Source organism: Leishmania major, chromosome 20, assembly GCF_000002725.2.
Source record: "Leishmania major strain Friedlin complete genome, chromosome 20".
Lineage (NCBI taxonomy): Eukaryota > Euglenozoa > Kinetoplastea > Trypanosomatida > Trypanosomatidae > Leishmania > Leishmania major.
The window spans coordinates 603,651-621,322 of NC_007261.2; the positions used below are offsets into that span (position 1 = coordinate 603,651).

The 17,672-nt window shown below is 60.2% G+C and overlaps 5 protein-coding genes across 5 annotated transcripts; all 5 read left to right on the top strand.

Annotated features, from left to right (window-relative positions):
• Nucleotides 1-1,783: 1,783 nt before the first annotated feature.
• LMJF_20_1330 (kinase-like protein) lies at nucleotides 1,784-2,938 on the top strand (the record flags this gene model as incomplete). The annotated part of the gene is made up of 1 exon (XM_001682833.1): nucleotides 1,784-2,938. The coding sequence occupies one exon, from the start codon at nucleotides 1,784-1,786 to the stop codon at nucleotides 2,936-2,938; it is 1,155 nt and encodes a 384-aa protein (XP_001682885.1).
• Nucleotides 2,939-4,766: 1,828 nt separating this feature from the next.
• Nucleotides 4,767-5,711, top strand: LMJF_20_1340 (kinase-like protein; the record flags this gene model as incomplete). Its single annotated transcript, XM_001682834.2, has 1 exon — nucleotides 4,767-5,711. The coding sequence occupies one exon, from the start codon at nucleotides 4,767-4,769 to the stop codon at nucleotides 5,709-5,711; it is 945 nt and encodes a 314-aa protein (XP_001682886.2).
• A 2,885-nt stretch (nucleotides 5,712-8,596) lies between these two features.
• LMJF_20_1350 (putative coatomer beta subunit) lies at nucleotides 8,597-11,596 on the top strand (the record flags this gene model as incomplete). The annotated part of the gene is made up of 1 exon (XM_001682835.1): nucleotides 8,597-11,596. The coding sequence occupies one exon, from the start codon at nucleotides 8,597-8,599 to the stop codon at nucleotides 11,594-11,596; it is 3,000 nt and encodes a 999-aa protein (XP_001682887.1).
• A 1,167-nt stretch (nucleotides 11,597-12,763) lies between these two features.
• LMJF_20_1360 (RNasePH-like protein) lies at nucleotides 12,764-13,984 on the top strand (the record flags this gene model as incomplete). Its single annotated transcript, XM_001682836.1, has 1 exon — nucleotides 12,764-13,984. One exon carries the CDS (start codon nucleotides 12,764-12,766, stop codon nucleotides 13,982-13,984), a length of 1,221 nt encoding a protein of 406 aa, XP_001682888.1.
• A 2,063-nt stretch (nucleotides 13,985-16,047) lies between these two features.
• Nucleotides 16,048-17,469, top strand: PUF9A (putative RNA-binding regulatory protein; the record flags this gene model as incomplete). Its single annotated transcript, XM_001682837.1, has 1 exon — nucleotides 16,048-17,469. One exon carries the CDS (start codon nucleotides 16,048-16,050, stop codon nucleotides 17,467-17,469), a length of 1,422 nt encoding a protein of 473 aa, XP_001682889.1.
• Nucleotides 17,470-17,672: the final 203 nt, after the last annotated feature.

Below are 17,672 nucleotides of genomic sequence, written 5' to 3' on the forward strand. Positions count from 1 at the left end.
CCTGCGCCACCCGCCTATTTCCAATACCTTTTTTTTTCTTCTCCCTATCGTCTCTGCGACGTCGGAATCACTCCGACGGGAGCGGAACCCACGAATACCGCCCCCAAAAGACGTGCACATTGGTGTGTGTCCGACTCTCTTCTCGCGCACCCTCCATCCAACGCCGCCCTTTCTTCCTCCGCTCGGCACACTCCCCCCCTTCCCCCGTCTCTGTCGTGGTCGTTTATGCCAAGGTTTTCATTCGCACTCGAAAAAAGCACCGCGACAAGTCACCCCTCAGCGCTCTCCCCCTCCCCTTGACCTCACACCTGCTCCACCCACTACCACCATCACCGTCATACCACCGTGCACGTTCCTTCCACCACGCTTCCGCGTCTGCAACCTTTGGACGGCTTGTGAGCTTCTCTTCTTATTTTGTTTTCATCGCTTGGCTGCTCTGGCACGCCGTGCCGGATCGAAGCCGCCTTCAACCTCACAACATCAGCACCTACCGGCTCTGCCCCCCCCCCCTATCCTCAGAGCCCTTAGGCAACACCTATCTTGTCGCACCCCCCTATCCCTACACGTGCACAAACACATACACACCGATTTTGGTGCCTTCGCGTGCTTCCTTAGAAGCAAAGAGCGGATTTCCTCGCTTCTCTGCATCTCTTTGCCTCCGCCTCCCCCTCCCCTCTCACACAGGTACACGCCACGCATACCTACTTGACAAGCAATTCATTCATACCTAGACCCCCTTCCCCTCTTTTGTGTACTCCAGGGAAACACGTGCGTCTCGACGACGTCCTCCCTCCCCACGCGTGCGCCCTCTCTCCCTTTTTGTTGTTCTCTCCCCCGCTCATCGTTGCAGCGGCTGAAGAGCCCGGCGCTGAGGTCGACGCGCAGGCAAGTGCGTCCGCTCAGGAGACGACGTCTGCGCAAAGGAGGAAGTGAAAAGGCACAGAAAGAGCGACAGGGCACAACCACAGAGCGACTGCCCCCCCCCCCCTCCCTCCCTCTCTCCCTCCCTCCTTCTTGTACCTCTTTATCATACCTCACTGTTGCTACTTGTAGTCTTGGATACACGGAACCCACCTACGCCCTGCCCCGTCGCTCCTTTCGTTTTTTTTTTTTTGCCTTTTTCGTTCCTTCTCACCACCCCCTCTCGCCTTTGCGGTGGAAGAGTTGCGCACGGCTCGCGCGCCCCCCTCCCCCCCCCCTTTGCCCCCCCCTCCCCCCTCCCCTTTGCCCCCCCCCCCCTCCTCCTGCATCGCCGCTTTCCGGTCTGCAGAATTTTCTTCTCTATCTCGTGAGCTTCTCCTGGTTCACGCCCTACGCGCCACACAAAGCGGGGCCGAGAAGACAAAGAGACGCACACGGCGGGAGCACAACCGCCGCCTGTGAGCAAGACGGCGCGACGCGGCTTTTCGCTTCCTCTCTGTCTTTGCTGTTGCGCGTGCTCTCGTTTAACGCATCGCCTCTTCTTTGCGTTGGCTCCGGCGGACGGCGTTGGCGCGTCTGCGCAGCAACGAAACACATCAGGAGAGAGCGGTTGCGGCCCACTCCCCACTCTCCCCCTCTTTCTCTTTCCCTGCCCGGCTCGTTGCGGCGTAAGTGCCTCACGAGAGGGGTGGGGAGGTTGACAACCAGTTAGAGAGCGACAAGTGCACGCGGAAGCGACTGCGCATCACGCAGAGACTCATCGACGAGAAGAGGATCGCCGTCACGCTGCCACGCCTTGACAGGACGGTGGACAGCGGTCACTATTCCTCACCACCTGAGCACACGCGACACAACCTCAGACATGTCGGTCGCCTCGCAGCACCGGCAAAGCGACTCGGCGGAGCGTGACGAGGCCAATGTCAAGAACGCGCCTAAAGTCGCGTCAGAGGCGGAAATACACCGCCGCAACGTTGTCTTTGCAGAGGCGCTGCGGTGTGCCTGCATTGTGATGCGGGTCGGCGACGACCCGGGGTACATCTGGACACCGCAGCGGCTCGGCGCTGGCTCGTTCGGTACAGTGACGCTTGCGTACCGTCACGAGGGCGACGCTGTGTGGCGCAAGACCGCGGTGAAGCGCATATCGCTGCGCAAAGAAACGCGCCTCTCAGCCGTGCTAGAGAAGGTGCGGTGCACTGGGCGTGAGGTGGCCCTGTGCCGTCGCGCTGGGGTGTCGCCGCACGTTGTGCCGATGTACAAGCCATGGTTCGACTGCCGGGAGGGCGTGATCGCGCTGCCGATGGACGCCGGTGACTTCAGCCTGGAGCAGTACGCGGTGCACTGCGGCTTTCGGTTCCCGCCGCTGGCGCTGCTGTCGATGTGCGCGCAGTGCGCGCGTGCTGTGGCGCATCTGCATCGGCGCGGCGTTGTGCACCGTGACGTGAAGCCGGACAACTTCGTGGTGAACGTTTTCGACACTGTTGGTGGTGCTGGTGCTGGCGGTGATGGTGACTGCGGTGAAGCGCGGCCACCGTTCGTGCGCATACTTGACTTTGGGCTCGCGTGCGGCGTGGAGGAGGTCGAGCAGGAGTTGAAGCGTTGCGTGGGGACACCGCACTACATGGCACCGGAGACGTTTTCGCACCTCTGCGACTGCGACGTGCCTGCGGCGTGCGACGTGTGGAGCCTCGGGGTGACCTTGTTCCGATTGGCCACTGGCGTCTTCCCAGTCTTCGAGGTGGACAAGACGTGGCAGCAACCGCCGTTCACCGAGCTGCACAGCGGAAAGCTGTGGCTCCCCTCGAGGAATCTCTTCCATGAGCCATTGTCGGCCGAATCGCTAGCGGTGCTGTCAGTCGCTGCGTCGATGCTTGTGCTGGACCCCCGATGCCGACCCACCGCGGATGCTGCGCTGCTACAGCTGCAGGGCTTTCAGGAGGCATTCAGTCACCAGATCCAGTCATGGCCGCCAGGATCTGCGCCGCAACCCTGCCGTGTCTTGAAACGCACACATAAGTGAGGAAGAGGGCGAGCGGGCAGCAACGGTGCGAGCGCATGCGTGTGAGGGCGTGTTGTTTCTCTTTTTCTCTGGCATCACCGCATGCCGCTGCCGCCCCTCCGTCTGGTTTTGTACTTTATCCTTCGTGTCTTCTTCTCGCTCCTTTTCACATCGTTCTTCTTTTCGCTTTTGTTTCCGATACTGTCCATCCACGCTGGCTCGCATCTTCTCATACATGCGCGCATACATCTATGCATATATATATATATATATCTATACAGACGTGCACATGCACACACACATATATATATATATATTATTGTTGCCTGGTTAGTTACTTGCTTGCTACTTCTGTCTTATCCTTCCACTATTCTTCCCTCCCCTCCCCCCTCCGACGGCCTCGCCTTTTTCTTATCCTTTCACTTTCGTCAAGCGGAGTGCTGCGTCGTGTCGGTTGTCTTTCCGCATCGTTTTCCTCTACGCATGCGACGCTCTTGTATTTTCTCACGCGCTCTCCCGCTCGAAGCAAAGCAGAGCAAGCACGCGAATGTGTAAGCGTGCACCCTTCACTAAACTTGCTTCCTCCCTACTCAGAAGTCTGTTCGGTGTGTGTGTCTGTGTGTGTGTGCGTGTATGTGCTGGAGTTAGTGTATTGTTGGACGCCCCCTATATCTTTGTCTGTGTTTCTGCGCCGTAATGTGCAATGTGTGTGTTTGCGTGCGTGTCGTTCAACGCGCATGCTCCTCCCCCTCCTTCCCCTCCTCCCCCCCTCCCCCTCCTCCCCCTTCTATAGTGCTTGTCGACACTTTGGTTTCATGCCATCCTGTGGGATGAATGCTCACTTGTGTCGGGTCGTGTCTGTGGATGTCTGCGTAGGTGTGTGAAGAAGGAACGCAAGCTCGCGGTGTCGTCGTCGTCGTCGCCGCCCTGTCTTTCTCCTCCTCTCCTTTCGCAGCGCTTTTATATGAGTATATACGTCATGGAATGCCCCTCCCCAGAGATGATCTCTTGGTATGGAGAGAGAGCGAGAGAGAGTTGTGTGTGTGTGTGGGGGGGCGATTCCTTCTGAGCATCACAGAATATACTGGGAGCGCTCCCTCCGTGAATGTAAGGAGGCGGCGAAAAAGAAGATTTTGCAGGTGGCAGTTTCTTTTCTCGATGGGCGTCTCTCTCTCTCTCTCTTTCTTTCTCTCTGTGCTTCATGCCCCACCGATGGGTGCCTTTTCATATCTTTACCATTCTGTAAAGGAGGATCGTCAGCTCATCCAGTGCATAGGTACGTGTGTTCGGACGTCGCTGCTGCACTGAAGCGCGCCACATCCACCAAATCCTCTCTGCGTTGCGCTAGTTTATGCAGCCGGGCAAGCACACCGTCTCCGTGTAGAGATGTGCGGGGCCAACCGATTTCTCTTTCTTGGCTCTCCTCTCCGCACCGTCGAGCTCAGCATTACGCTGTGTAGTCTCTCGACTGTGCTTCTAGCCGCCGCGAGGGACCGTGCGCACCGCTTCCCTTCTCGTTTGGACGTCGAGGCTGCGCCGCGTCGTACTTCATCCTTCGAAAACAACAACAAAACTTACTGCTCATGCTTCTCTTTGTCGTTTGCTCTTGCGCCGCTCTCTTCTTACACACGTCTTGAAGACCACCACCCCTTTCACACGCACCGCATCACTGAACACGCGCGTCTTACTCTACCTGTGCGTCTGTCTGTGTGTGCATGTCAGGAGGTTGAGAGTCCGTCGCACCTGTTCCCCTTCTCCCCTCCCCTCCTCCTGCACAGTCTTGCATGCTTTTCCATCATGTGTATAGTTACTTGGTCGCCTTTATAACGCACTTTTCAAAATGTGAGTGATGTGTAGTCCGATCGCTGATAATGCAGACATGATTGTGCCTTCAGCTGACACATGCTGCCCCAACACAGTTTTCGAGCGGGTGCTGCGGTGTGCCTGCATTGTGATGCGGGTCGGCGACGACCCGGGGTACATCTGGACACCGCAGCGGCTCGGCGCTGGCTCGTTCGGTACAGTGACGCTTGCGTACCGTCACGAGGGCGACGCTGTGTGGCGCAAGACCGCGGTGAAGCGCATATCGCTGCGCAAAGAAACGCGCCTCTCAGCCGTGCTAGAGAAGGTGCGGTGCACTGGGCGTGAGGTGGCCCTGTGCCGTCGCGCTGGGGTGTCGCCGCACGTTGTGCCGATGTACAAGCCATGGTTCGACTGCCGGGAGGGCGTGATCGCGCTGCCGATGGACGCCGGTGACTTCAGCCTGGAGCAGTACGCGGTGCACTGCGGCTTTCGGTTCCCGCCGCTGGCGCTGCTGTCGATGTGCGCGCAGTGCGCGCGTGCTGTGGCGCATCTGCATCGGCGCGGCGTTGTGCACCGTGACGTGAAGCCGGACAACTTCGTGGTGAACGTTTTCGACACTGTTGGTGGTGCTGGTGCTGGCGGTGATGGTGACTGCGGTGAAGCGCGGCCACCGTTCGTGCGCATACTTGACTTTGGGCTCGCGTGCGGCGTGGAGGAGGTCGAGCAGGAGTTGAAGCGTTGCGTGGGGACACCGCACTACATGGCACCGGAGACGTTTTCGCACCTCTGCGACTGCGACGTGCCTGCGGCGTGCGACGTGTGGAGCCTCGGGGTGACCTTGTTCCGATTGGCCACTGGCGTCTTCCCGGTCTTTGACCAGGATGTGACGGCGTCGTGGCCTCCCGCAAGTGCCTCCTCGGCTCGTTTGGGTGTTCCCCGCCTGCGATCACCGTGGCCGCGCGTTGTCGAGCGGTGCCCCGCGCCGTGGTGACTGTGGCCGCATCGATGCTTGCCGTGAATCCACGCCGCCGCCCAACTATGGCAAGCGTTCTACTGCAGCTGCAGGGCATCGGAGAGACTCCAGAGCCGGCGCTGCCGAGCGTCTCGTCCCGCATCCTCCAAATGCGTGCGTATCGCCCGGATGTGATGGTTGCTGTGTACGCCGTTCTGCATACCGCTGAAGGGCAGGCAGTCCGGTGGCACCTCCGAGCTGGCGACACCTTCCTGGTAAAGGGGGAGTGGGATATGTGGATGAAAGAAAGCTGTGCGCGCGTGCCCTCACTGCACAGGACTGAGCGGTGCCCAACTCGAATGCCGTCACCACAGCAGCGCCGCGACCGTGTACCGTCGACACCGCGACAGCGCGCGCACAGGTGTGCCACGTCGCTGCCCGGGCTAGGCTTTTGGCCGTGCGTGGCGCACCCGCGCGAAGGACACTGCCGTGGCGTTATCGAAGGCCAGCACGTCGTGCACGTTGTGACGCGTCCTGGAAGCGAGGGGGCACGGATGCAATGCTCTCCATTGCGTCCTCTGCTCCACGGCGCGGAGCTCTCGCACGGTGCGGCGTCGATACAGCCGTCAGTGCGCTCGCGACGGACACCGTTAACGGCTCCCCTCTACATCGACGATTCGCTGGGAATGCCTGTGCCGCATAAAAAATGGCCGCTTGGCTGCTTGCGCGCTTCGAGAGAAGTTTCCGTCGCCGCTGCGTGGGGTGTGCCATTGCAGCAGCAGCAGCAGCAGCAGCAAAGACCCCTCCGGTGAGGGGTAAGCAATGTGGAACAGCCGACGGGTCGGGGTAGCGCCGCGGGAAAAAAGAAGCGTGAAAGGGCCGTTATCTCTGTTCGTGCGCTTCCGCACGTGGAACAAGGGCCGTTCGTGATCTGTGAGGCATTTATTCCACTCCCCGCACAGATGTGCGTCTGCGTCGGCGCCACTTTTATTCGTTTGTTTTCGTGTACTTTTCTCTTGTTTCCCTGCATATTCTCCAGCGGTCCGCTGCCCGCGGGCGCACTCACCGCTTCTCCTGCACCCCCCCCTCCTCCTCCATTCTTTCTCGGTCTACTGTCTTGTGGCACGTGTCTTTCTGCCTTTCTTCTTTCTCGCTCGTTGGCCTGTGCAACGGAGTAGGGTTGCCGCACAGCTGCGCATGTGCGTGCCTGTGTAGGTTTGTGTGCGCGTGCGCTGGCGTATCTTTTCTCCCTGCGCTGTCAATCACCATCCCCAGAAGAGGGAACATGTGGCAAAAATAGGGAAGAAGAACGGCTGCTGACATCGCCGTGCCACGAGGGTGTGTTCGCATGATCGGTGAGTGGAAAGTCCGATGATGGCACTGACAAATACAGGTGCACGCTTGAGAAGGGCAGCGCGTAGAGACGTGGTTTCACCTGGTGTGCTGGATGGCCTCTCTGCGGATCCGCGGCTTGTGTGTGTGTGTGTCAGTATGCACACGACTGTGCTCTCACTTTGTTCTCTCTTCCTTTGTACACACACGTACACACACACACACATGAATGCATGCATGTGCGTGCGAAGGCATCTGTTCGCATTGAACAACCCCTGCTTATCCCGCTTCCTGTGCGCTGCTAAGCATGCTTCTAGCATCAACGCCACAACACGGACACCCACGCACTAGAGCACCCGCGCGAGAGAGAGAGCGTGTCTTATCGGGCTCCTGCACGTGTATACTACCGCGTGGGGGCGTACCTAAGAAGGGCGAATGATGGCGAATATCGCTTCTCTTATCCTCCTTTCCCGCCGCTGGCAAGTGTGAGAACCGCCCCCCTCTGCTCTCCTCTCCTCCCTCTACCGGGAGAGCGTAAGTGTCGGCCTCGCCAGGGTGGTGTTTCAGAGAGGTGCCTTGCACGAGGGTAATACTGGATTTCTTTTCCATGTGTTTGCGTTGGCGGGCGAGATGGGAGGGGATGGAGGGGGTTGTGCATCTCTCTACGGCCCTTTACAGGGAGGCGAGCGATAGAGGGGGAGTGCGGCGGCGTGTGTTCTCCCCACACCTCAGCCACAAGGCTTTTATACTGTCACCGATCTCCTCTCGCTCCCTCGCCTTCTCACCACCAAAGGTGTGTTGCCCTCGTGTAAGGGGTGTGGTGGTGGTGGTGGTCTCCACTATGCTTTCTTCGGGCTGCTGTCGGCGGCAGGACACGGGTGTGTATATACATCTATGCGTTTGTGCGCCTGTGTGTCGGGCGTGCTCGCTCTCCTCCTCTCCCTCTTGTGCGGGGATGTCGACTGGTTTTCCTACCTTGTCTGTGCGTTCAAGTCAGTCCTCCTCCCCCCCTCTCTGATCATGTCCGCCACCAGGGGTGAGGGACATGAAGGACGAGAGGACAGGTGGGCACTGCACTTTCGCAGAATGCATCCAAAACACACACACACACACACACAAGGCGCAGCCATTCGGCGAGAGCGGAATACAAGAGTGCGCTTCTCCCCCCCCCTGTCAGCGCTCAACTCGTTCTGTGACGGCGCCCAATAGCAGGTTCGAAAATGTGGATGGAGTCCCGCATAGCTCAATACGTGCCTTTATCTTTCTTCCGCTCCTCTCTTCCACTCTCTCGGATTTTACGCAACAAGAGGGCAGGCAGTATTCACTTAGCCAGGCACGTGCGCGCGGCGTCTTTTCAACGGCAACGAAAAGTGACGCCAACGGAAAAGGAAAGGGAGGGAAGAAACGGGGAGACCAGGCAAACCGCTGCTTGTGAGGAGGGGGCGCTGACTGCGCACAGAAGGTTGCACTCACGCACTGGCAGTGCTATCGCTATCCTAGCTCTCCATCTCTCCGGCCTTCACGACCCCTGACGGTTGCGCGTGAACATACACACACACACACACCACACATACATACAAGCATCAAGCAACATGGCGGAGACAGCAGTGTCGAGCCAGGAGGAGAGCAGCACGCTGCTCGTCGGCGTGGGCAAGGCAGCCAGCGCCATGTCGTCGAAGGAAATCAAGAACGCACTGGAGAAGGGCGACACCACCGCCCGCGCGAACGCCCTCATGGCCATCATCCGCCTCCATGTGAACGGCGAGCCGCAGAACTACCTGATCATGACCGTCATCCGCTACATCACCCCCATCGATGACCACCTCATCAAGAAGCTCGTCCTGTACTTTTGGGAGGTGGTTGACAAGCGCGATGCAGACGGCAAACTCCTCTCTGTCATCATTCTCATCTGCAGCTTCTTGCGCAGCGACCTGCTCCACCCCAACGAGTACGTGCGGGGCCTGACGCTGCGCTTCCTCTGCAAGGTGAATGAGGTGGAGCTGATCGAGCCGCTCGTGTCGGCAGTGGTTCAGAACCTGTCACACAAGGTCGCCTATGTGCGTCGCAATGCGGTGCTGGCAGTGCACTACATCTCCAAGAAGTTTCCAAAGCTGCTCCCCGATGCGCCGGAGCTGGTGGAGTCGGCGATCCGCACCGAGACGGATGTGTCGACGTGCCGCAACGGCCTCGATTTCCTTGCTGCCTTCGCGCCTGAGCGGGCGGCGAGCTACCTCAGTGACTTTCGCGACTCGCACACACTGTCGGCCGTCGATGGGCCGTTTCTGATGTCCGTGGTGGAGTTCTGCCGTCAGATGATCCGCGCCAACCCGTACGAGAAGGCACGCTACGTCCCGGTCCTCTTTTCTGTCCTGCAGAGTAAGAGCGCCGCGGTGCGCTACCAGTGTGCGACGACCCTGCTGAGCCTCTCCTCGTCTCCCACGGCGATCCGGCAGGCGACGCTGACCTACGTCGACATCATCAAGGTGCACTCCGACAACAGCGTGCGGCTGATTGTGGTCGAGCAGCTGAACCAGATGCGCGGGTCGTACCTCTACGTGCTGCAGGACTCGCTGCTCGACATCCTCAGCGTGCTACAGGACGGTTCCATGACCATTCGCGAGCGTGTAATCGAGCTGGCGGTCGAGCTGGTCACGCGTCGCAACGCCGAGACGTTCATGCAGGCAATGAGGAAGGAGCTGCTGCGCACCAACAGCGTGGACATTGAAGTAGAAGACGCCAACGCCGCCATGGCGTATCGACTGCTCATCATCAAGGCCATAAACACGGCATTGCTGCGCCACCCGCCGTCGGCGCCGTCGATGCTGCCGGTCCTGCTCGACTACCTGTGCGACACGACCAGCACTAGCAGGGAGGTCATCACTCTCATCAAGGAGGTGCTGCTCTCCCAGCCGGAGCTGCGTCGCGACACGATGAAGAAGCTGTCGGAGATCTTTCCCATGATGACGTCAGGCCCCGTCATGCGCACAGCACTCTGGATGTTCGGCGCGTACGCGTCGTCCGCGGACGAGGTACTGCAGACATTGCGCATGCTCAAGGACGCGGTCGAGCCACTGCCGTTCGAGACCCCAAAGCCTGTCCTCGGCGACGCAGTCAGCCTCAGCACCACCGCGGCCACCAACAATGCCTCTTCCCAGTCCAACATGCGCGCCGTGACGACCGTCCTCGAGGACGGCACGTACGTGACCACCTACACTACGGCTACCCCAGCACCCGCGGCGACCGCGACGAACGGCCATGGTGAGGGCGACAGCAACGATGTGAGCAGCAGCGGGCTGCGCTTGGCGCTGCTCAAGGGAGACTACTTCCTCGCCGCCGCCCTCGCCAGCACCCTCACCAAGCTTGTCGTGCAGCTGTTCACCGGGGAGGCCAAGGGGAGCGTGGATGCGGCGACGTGCAACACGGCGCAGTCCGACGCCCTCGGCATCTTGCGCGAGGTACTGCGCTACGGCACGGAGGCGGACTCATTGCACCCCATCAGTGCCGACACCAACGAGCACCTCCTCCTGAATATCGAGCTACTCTCCAACCCGCAGGCTCCCTTTATGGTTGACGTGTCGCATGCCTCCTTGGAGGCGCTAGGGCGTGCAGAGCGGCGTTCGGCAAGGGAGTCTGGCAAGACTGACGGCGGCGGCGCTGCCACCGCTTCTGCTGCCGCTGCCGTACAGCTGAACGCCATCGACACGCCTGTCGTGTTCTCGCAGCTGCGTGAGGGCAAGGATGCCGTCTTCGAATTCGAGGCCGCCGCCGAGGGCCCGGGTGCTGCGGCGAAGGAGGAGAGCAGCGAGCGCAAGGCGCAACTGTTCTTGAAGAAGCTGGAGGACACGATGCCGCTCTCCGGCTTCAACGACCCTGTCTACTGCGAGGCCAGCATCACGGTTCATCAGTTCGACGTCTCCGTCGACTGGCTGCTGGTGAACTGCACTTCGAAGCAGCTGACGAACCTCACCATCGAGCTCGTCTCGCTCGGCGGCATGAAGCTGTGCGAGCGGCCGCAGACGTACACCCTCGACCCCCACGAGACCATTGCCGTGCGCACCTCACTGAAAGTGAGCGCCACCGAGAGCGGCGTCATCTACGGCACTGTGCTGTACGACGCGCCGAACAATCAGCACTGCAGCTTCATCCTGAACGACATCCATGTGGACATCATGAACTACATTCACCCAGGCCCGTGCTTCTCTGCGGAGTTCCGAGAGAAGTGGGGGATCTTCGACTGGGAGAACAAGATCGCAGTGTCGACGACGAAGCGCGACCTGACCAGCTTAGTGCGCTTCATTGTGCAGGAGTTGAACATGCAGCTGCTGGAGCCGTACGAGGTGGAGCAGCAGGAGGAACAGGACCCGGAGCTAGAGCTTCTACCCACTTCGGAAGAGAACGAGAAGTGCGCGTACGTCTCGTGCAACCTGTACGCCCAGACCGCCTTTGGCGAGGACGCCTTGGCGAACGTGAGCGTGGAGAGCGACGGGAAGGGCTTGGTGAGTGGCGTGATTCGCATCCGCTCCAACACACAGACCATCGCCTATGGCATCGGTGAAAAGCTGAACATGCTCCAGAAGTCCGGCAAGCTGTGAGCAGGATGTGTGTGTGTGTGTGTGTGTTCTACTACATGTGCTTGAGCTTGGACGTCTGCGTACGTCTGTGTGGTTTCTTTTGCTGTGTGTGTGTGTGTGTGTGTGATGCGGGTGTGGTGTGCCCGCTGGACTTTTTCCTGTTTTCTTTGGACTCTCCATTTTTGTCGCGCGCAGCCATCTCCCTCTCTAGGTGCGTGTGTAGCACTCGGTGTGTCTTCTGTTTTCCTCTGTTAGTGGGCTCGACTCTTCTGATCGCGCGTGCGTGCGTGCACGCGTCATTGCAGATCCTGTTTTTGTTTTCTTGTCCGCGAGACTCCCCGCCTCCTGCGCAAGGGCGTACTCGCCAGTGTCAGCGTGTGGCTCATGGGTGCTGGCGTGCGTGTGTGTGTGTCTGTGCGCTTCGTGGACTGTGCAAGTGGACACATCTGTGTGGGAACCGAAGACGTTAGTGGAGCGCTTCGCACTCATCTCTGTGTCTCTGTGTGTGTCTGAGCGTGTTTGGGCGCGGATGAGTCTGTTCTCTTGTTTAGCCTCATTCAAGAACACGACTAGATCGAGAGAAGGTGGGGCAATTCGCGGGGAGGGAGACGGAAGGAAAGGTATGTGTGTGGTGTGCTGCGCTGTGCTGTGTAACAGACAGAGATGCGTAACCCCCTTTCCCACCGCGACGGAAACACATGCAAGGCTTTTATTTATGCCTCTGCCTTCCCACCCTTCTCCTCGTAGCATCCTTTACCGATAGGTGTGCGTGTTGCGGCGGCGGAAGTGGCGACTGATCAGGCGCCGAAAAAACAGAGATACCCGTGTGCGGTGCAGCTCCGTTCCTCGCGTGATGTTCACGAATGGTCGTTGCTGCCGCCTCCGCTGTTCCACGTTGCCCATTGGCTTCGATACCTGCGCCCAATCGCTTCACTTCTCCGTCTCTCTCTGTCTCCTGTATGGCAACTGATGCGCGTGACACTGCCCCCACCCCCCTTCCCGTGTTCCCTTCCCTCGCATCTGAACTGTCCTTGTACTCGTGGCGCCTTGTCTTCTCCTCTTCTACTGCTCTGCTTTTCTCTCGCTGCCCTCACCACACGTGTGTGCGTGTGTGGGTGTCTGATGAAGTGGGCATATAGCACGCCAACCTAGCGAAGCAACTGCATTATTACGAGGGGCGTTAGTCTCATGTCGGTTGGGACGGCAGCCATCAGCCTCGCTGAGGTGCGCGCCGTTCAAGATGGCGTGGCAAACGACGTACGTGAAGATGGGCGCACGCTGCTGCAGCGCCGGCCGGTACACATCACGGCCCGAACAAGCCCTTCTTCCCTGGCTACTGCGGCTGCCGGTGATGCGCAGGAGAGCTACGACGGCAGCTATGTGGAAGTGAACGCCAGCGGCACGGTCGTGTTGGCGGCTGCAACACCTTCGGTCGTGGACGGCTGCGCCACTGCCGGCCCGAACTCTAGCGCTGGCACAGAGCATGAACGCACGTCAGACACAGGCAGGGGTAAGCTGCACATCACCATTGACGCCGTGCCGCACGTGCTGGACACGTACGCAAGCGCTGTTGGCGGTCGCAACGTGGGCCGCTACCGCCGCGACTATCTCGCCTTTTTGGCCTCTACTATGCGGCAGGTGTTCGGCGCCGCGCAAGTGGAGGTGCAGGAGCAACAGGGCGTGGCGGAGGCGGATGTAGTGCAGGAGGAGGCTGGCGAAGCCACTGTCGGGGCGTGCACGGCATCGTCGTCGTCGAGTCCGTCAGCTGGCGCATCTTGGGCGGCGCCAGCGGCAGGATGCAGCGGCGACCATATGCTGAACGGCTTCCCTGCAGCAGACTTGTACGTTGGCGAGGACTTCGGCTTTATGATTCACGTCGACGTGCATGTCCTGCAATCCAGCGGTGGCAACCTGTTCACCGCCATTGCGTACGCCATCCACGCGGTGCTCCGGTCTCTTCGACTGCCGGCCGTCACCCTGCACAAGGCACCAGGAGACGGTGCAGGTGTGTCCGTCGAGGTGGATCGCTCGAAGCCGTATCGCCAGGCTGTCAGCTGGACTCATATGCCGCTGCTGTGCGTGCTTCTTGTATCGCCGACTGGTCACTGCGTCGTGGACCCTACGTTACGCGAGGAGTGGGCCATGCCGCAACAGGTGCATGTGGCGGCTGGCGCGAATGGCCAGGTGATGTACTTCCGATATCAGCAGCTTCCTTCGCGCCGCGGCAACGCGTATCAGCTGCGGCCTGCTGAGCTGTCATCTGCCACGGATGGGTGCGCCAGCTACGTGGCACCACCGTCCGCGTTGAGCGTAAACGATTGCTGGTCTATTTTGTGCGATGCGGTGCACATCTGTCAGGCAATGTTGCACGACTGCGAGGAGGCTCTGACCCACGGCGAGGGCGCGTAATAGCTGAAGAAGGGACATCAGGCGTATTGGCGCGCATGCGGACGTGCTGCTCAGCCCGTTACCACCGTGCAGGCGTTTTCTTTTTTCTGTTGCCCTCCGGTAGGTAAAGTAACATCGCATAACCGTGCGCACAGACAGTGACACGCTCCCAAGAGGGATAGGCGTGAAGAAGGAGAAAACGGTACGCGAGCTTCGAGGAGGACGGGGGTGGGTGGGTGAAGGGGGTGAACGAGCATGCGTGCACGCATCGACACACACACACACACCCACCCACCCACACACACACATACGTGGCTCTCTGCATGGCGAAACGACAGCGTACCGGTCGCAGGGAGGCCAGGCGACCGTGTCGACAAACACCGTATCCGTCCGCACGCAGTATGTGTGCGTGAGAAGTGTCGTGCGTGTCGACCTCTCACCCCCGAAACCGCAAACTGCTAAAGGTGCCGCGCCTCACGTTCCGTGCTGCGACGATATGACACTGCGACCACGTACTTCGCACGGCATCGTCGCTCTTTCTCACATCTCCACTTTTCTCTTCTCTCCGCACAACGGTATTGACCACCGCCCTCTCTTTGCTTTACCCATACGTTTTACGTGCGCATGCACCTGCATGATCGACAGCACGCCCTCATTGAAGACGCGCCCCCGCAGCCGCACACAAACGTGTTGAAGCACGCATACCGCGTCTTTCTTTCTCGCTAAAATCGCCCCCGCACACACAGACACGCACACACGCGTGCATGCATGCTTACATCATTCGTCGTTTACGTTAGACCCCCTTCCCTCCATCACTCTCTTCACGACTTCACTGCATTTCTTCTCTTTGGTGCGCACTTAGACCGCACACCTTTCATCTGACTGCCTCTGCCTGTTTCCGTTGTAGACGCACACGCGTGCCACACTCTCTTCGCTTCTCATTCGTCCCCTCCCCTCTCTTGTTCTGTTCTGTCTTTTTGTTTTCACTGCCGTGCTGCTACGTGGGTCTTTGTGTGTGTGTGTGTGTGTGCGTGGCTACGCGCGAGGCCATCGAATTAAGAGAGTCCAGCAAGGTAGCCAGCACACAGACAGACACATACACAGACACACGAGTAGTACAGTCAGCGTCAGGTAAGCCTCCGCCCCTCCCCGCCTCTTTTTCCCAACCATCTTCGTCATCTTTTTACCTACCTCTTTCTACGACATTCTCAGTAGACAGGCGAGAATCTACACACGCACCCACAGAGAGAGAGAAAGAGAGCGAAGCAACCGTCAACACTACTATTGCGGTTTCGCACCACCAGCACCGCTGCCCTCCCGCCGCTCTCGCTCTCTTTTCTTAGCTTCACCCTCTTCATCCTCTTTTACTTGTGTCTTCCATAGACTAGATACCCAACCCCTCCTTCCTCACGAGCACCACCACATCTCCCTGTCTTTCCCTCTCTCGACCTTCGCCTTCGCTTTCATCGTGCGAGCTTGTTTTCCTGTCCTTCGCCTTTTCCTTATTCTTACTTGTCGTCTTTACTCCTCGCTCCTCACTAGACTCTTCGCTTGTTGCCTCATCGCCGTTTCTGCCCCATCCCCACACACACCCTGGACACACACACACACACACACACGCCAGCAGCTCTTCGTACCCTCGCCGCCACCCTCCTCCGCTTTCTTTGCACCATTGCTGCTGTGGCACCTGCTTGCGGCTCACGTATCTCCCTCGTCTCCCTTCCTCGCCAATCGCGGGCATGCCGTCTTCTGCTGGACTTCGCGACCTAGGCCGCAATCAGACTACGGCGCAGCGCGCCATGGTGGCTCGAAAGGGCGCTGCACCGCCGCTGCACCGCAACGCTGGCCGGTCTGCTGCCGCTGCGACGTTTGTGCGGCCGCCGCGCGCCTTGCCGGCTGCTGTGCCCGCGCCCGCGAGCTGCGGCACTGCGGGGCCGCTGGAGCAGGCCTCCCCTGCTGCTGCTGCCGTGCCGTGCGCGCGTGGTGCTGGACTGCCGACGGAGAGCGCGGTGCCGGTGCCGTCGCTGGACTGCGAGGCGGAGCGCGGCTGCTCTGACGTGGCGCCTGCGACGGTGGCCACCACGATGGCGCCGGCGGTGCACGTGGCGGCGCCGGTGTGCGGGCCGCGCAGGCTTTCGGCGATGCCTGCTGCCGCGCTGGTGGAGGCGTTCAGGGCGACGTGCGAGGGGCACGTGGCGGACGTTGCGTGCACGCCGCAGGGCAAGGCACTGCTGCAGGCGGCGCTGCGGACGCAGCGGTCGGAGGTGCTGGACTCTGTGGTGACGGAGCTGTGCCCACGGCTGCGCGACGTGGCGGTGGACGTGCACGGGTGCCACGTGCTGCGGACGCTGGTGGAGGCGTGCACCGCGGAGCAGACGGATGCGCTGATTGGCGCGATGCACGCGTCGGTTGTGCTGAACATGTGCACTGCGTCGCAGTACACGCGGCGCACACTGCAGTCGCTGTTCGAGCGGCGCGAGGTGGACCTGTCTGCGCTTGTGCACGTGCTTGCGGACAACGCGGGGTACCTTGCGGCGACGCAGCAGGGGTGCATCTCGCTGATGCGCGTGTTCGAACTGTGCGACGCGGCGCAGAAGGCGGAGCTGGTGCGTGAGCTGCTGCCGAAGTTGGCTGCGCTGTCGATGGATGCGTTTGCGAACTACATGGTGCAGTGCGCGATCGAGCACAGCGATCGCGCGACGGCCGCGCAGTACGTGGTGGCCCACTTCACCGGCAACATATTGCAGATGAGCTGCAACAAGCACTCCAGCAACGTGCTGGAGGTTGTCCTGCGGTGCTGTGGCGAGGTCCCGGCGGTGCGGCGCCTTTTTCTGGACGAGCTGGTTTTCAACCCGGCCGCCCTGAAGGAGGTGGTGGGCGACCTGTACGGGAACTTTGTGGTGCAGGCGCTGATCGGCGTTGTGACGAACCCGATGGAGTTCAAGCGTGTGGAGGACCGCCTGCGCCCCGCACTGGTGGGGTGCCAGTTCGCGGCGAAGATCGAGGGGAAAATCAAGGCGAAGCGTCCAGTCCCGCCCCACGCGGGCGGTGCGGTGCACCATCATTCCTACCCGCAGTCGCGCCAGCAGCGGCCTCTTTCGGTGCCGTGCACCATGCCTGACCATGTTGGCCCCTGCGCGCCTAGCGTCAGAGCCACTATTGCGCTTCCACAGGCGCCGGTGATGTCTCTCGGTGAAGCGCGCGTTCCGACTCAAGGTTACTGTCACCGCCCCTATGACTGCAATCCGCTATGCTGCGCACCGCTCGCAGCTGAGCAGCAGCAACCGCAGAACGTGGTGCAAGCGCCATCTGGGCATGTTTACCCTGTTGATCACTTCCAGTTTCCAATTCTCAAAGAGCGTACAGCTGCTCGCGCCGCCGGCGCCGTCCCCGTAACGGACGGGGAGGACAGCGGACCCGTGTACGGTCCCTCGCCGGCGGCACGCCGTCACCTTCAGCAGCAGCAGCAACAGGCGTTTCGTCCGCCATTCAACATCATGTGCTGAGTTTTGGCTGAGGAGACGTCCGCCAAGAGCTGCGCGCAGAGGGTAGTGGCGAAGGTGGTCGGAGTGCCGGGGCAGCCGGTCGTTACCATCGCGGTAAGGCTTCGCTTCACCGACGATAGTGTTACCACTGCTTCCATGCCCCACCATCCCACGCCGATCCCGTCCCCTTGTGGGCGCGCATGCTGTGGTGTTTGCTTGTGTTG